The sequence below is a fragment of the Hipposideros armiger genome, unplaced genomic scaffold (assembly GCF_001890085.2).
Source record: "Hipposideros armiger isolate ML-2016 unplaced genomic scaffold, ASM189008v1 scaffold_31, whole genome shotgun sequence".
Lineage (NCBI taxonomy): Eukaryota > Metazoa > Chordata > Mammalia > Chiroptera > Hipposideridae > Hipposideros > Hipposideros armiger.
This window is the reverse complement of record NW_017731381.1, coordinates 2,066,146-2,067,604: the sequence shown is the minus strand read 5'-3', so window position 1 is coordinate 2,067,604 and position 1,459 is coordinate 2,066,146. Positions and strand designations below refer to the sequence as shown.

General features: G+C 56.7%; 1 protein-coding gene across 1 annotated transcript in view; it reads left to right on the top strand.

Annotated features, from left to right (window-relative positions):
- Positions 1–1,459, top strand: part of PTPRT (protein tyrosine phosphatase receptor type T) — a 1,070,914-nt gene that overhangs the window by 1,058,219 nt on the left and 11,236 nt on the right. The window contains exon 29 of the mRNA XM_019636904.1: positions 315–478. Within this exon, the coding sequence (XP_019492449.1) occupies positions 315–478 (164 nt within the window). The remainder of the gene's footprint in view (positions 1–314; positions 479–1,459) is intronic.

Genomic DNA, 1,459 nt, shown 5'->3' with positions numbered 1-1,459 from the left:
GCATGAACCTCGGGGAGCGAGAGATGAATTCTGCCTGGGAGCGTCAGGGAAGGCTTTTCCTGGAGAAAGGGACATTTGAATTGGGTTTTGAAGACTGAGTAGGTGTTTTCCAGGCTAAGAGGGGGTGCAGGGCAGTCATGACAGGAGAGTCAGCAGGCGCGAAGGTGCGGAGATGAGTAAGAGTCTGTAACTGTCCCCATGAGGACATGGCTTAGTCTATCTCCCACACGGTGCTGCAGCCCCTAGAGTGGCTGGAGGGCTCGCACCCCCAAGCACCCCCAGCTGCACAGCACTAACAGCCTCTCTGTTCTCAGCCCCAGGATGGGTACCGTATCGTCCAGCACCTCCAGTACATTGGCTGGCCCGCCTACCGGGACACGCCCCCCTCCAAGCGCTCTCTGCTCAAAGTGGTCCGCCGGCTGGAGAAGTGGCAGGAGCAGTACGACGGCAGGGAGGGACGCACGGTGGTCCACTGCCTGTGAGTACCGCGGCAGGGTCTCCAGGGCCACCGGGGGGGTGGGCGAACGACACCCCCGAGGATGGCCGCCGGCCACCCACACCAGTCCCAGGCGTGCCCTGGCCGCACCGCACCCCTTCAGCATCCCTTCAAGGCAACATGGGCGTGTATTCAAGGAATCACAGGCCTTTCAAGGACTAGGGTTGCCAGTTTGTGGCCCTGAACTAACGTTATAGGACCTATGGATCGATGCAAAACCTGGTGGCCTGTCCGCAAACGTGGCAGGTGGGTGGGGAGAGTGCCCCCTAGAGGAAGACAAGCCCCAGCGTCCCACAGGAGGTGTGATGCGTCCTGCCGGGCACAGGAAAGCTCAGGATGAAGTGGATTCCACTGAGGACATCCTCCTGCACTATCTCCTGAAGAAGAAAGGGGAATGCGCTGATTAAGGGAGCTTAATGCCAGGCAGTGTAAATGAACCACCTCATCCCCTCTGTGAGGCAGGCATTGTCATGTCATAGTGGAAAAACGGAGTCCCGGACAGGGTAAGGGATCAAGCAGTGACGAGAGGAGCTTTGATTTGAATCCACTGGCCTCCAAAGCTTATGTGCCGTCCGTTAACACACAGTGCCTCTGAGCAAACCAAAGGACTCCTCTGCTGTGTCTGCCTGTGGGGCATCTCACTATGGGCATAGTGAAAACCCATGGAGAGTCTGAGGGGAAGGCACTGCCTTTAATGGATGTGAAGGGCCCTTTTTCCCAAGGCACAGAGGCTCAGGCTGCCTGTGTTTATACTTCCATTACTGGGGTGAAGTGGAACCTTCAGCCCCTGTCTTAGAACGGGCATATAGCTGGGGCACAGAGATCAGTAGTCAAATAGACCCTGATGTCATCATGCAGGGTGGAGGTCAGGACCCTTCCAGGACTGTGGCTAACAAACTGTCATCAAGGAAATCCCTTAATTGGGTGAGCCTCAGTTTCCTCATTTGTCCAATGAGTATGTGG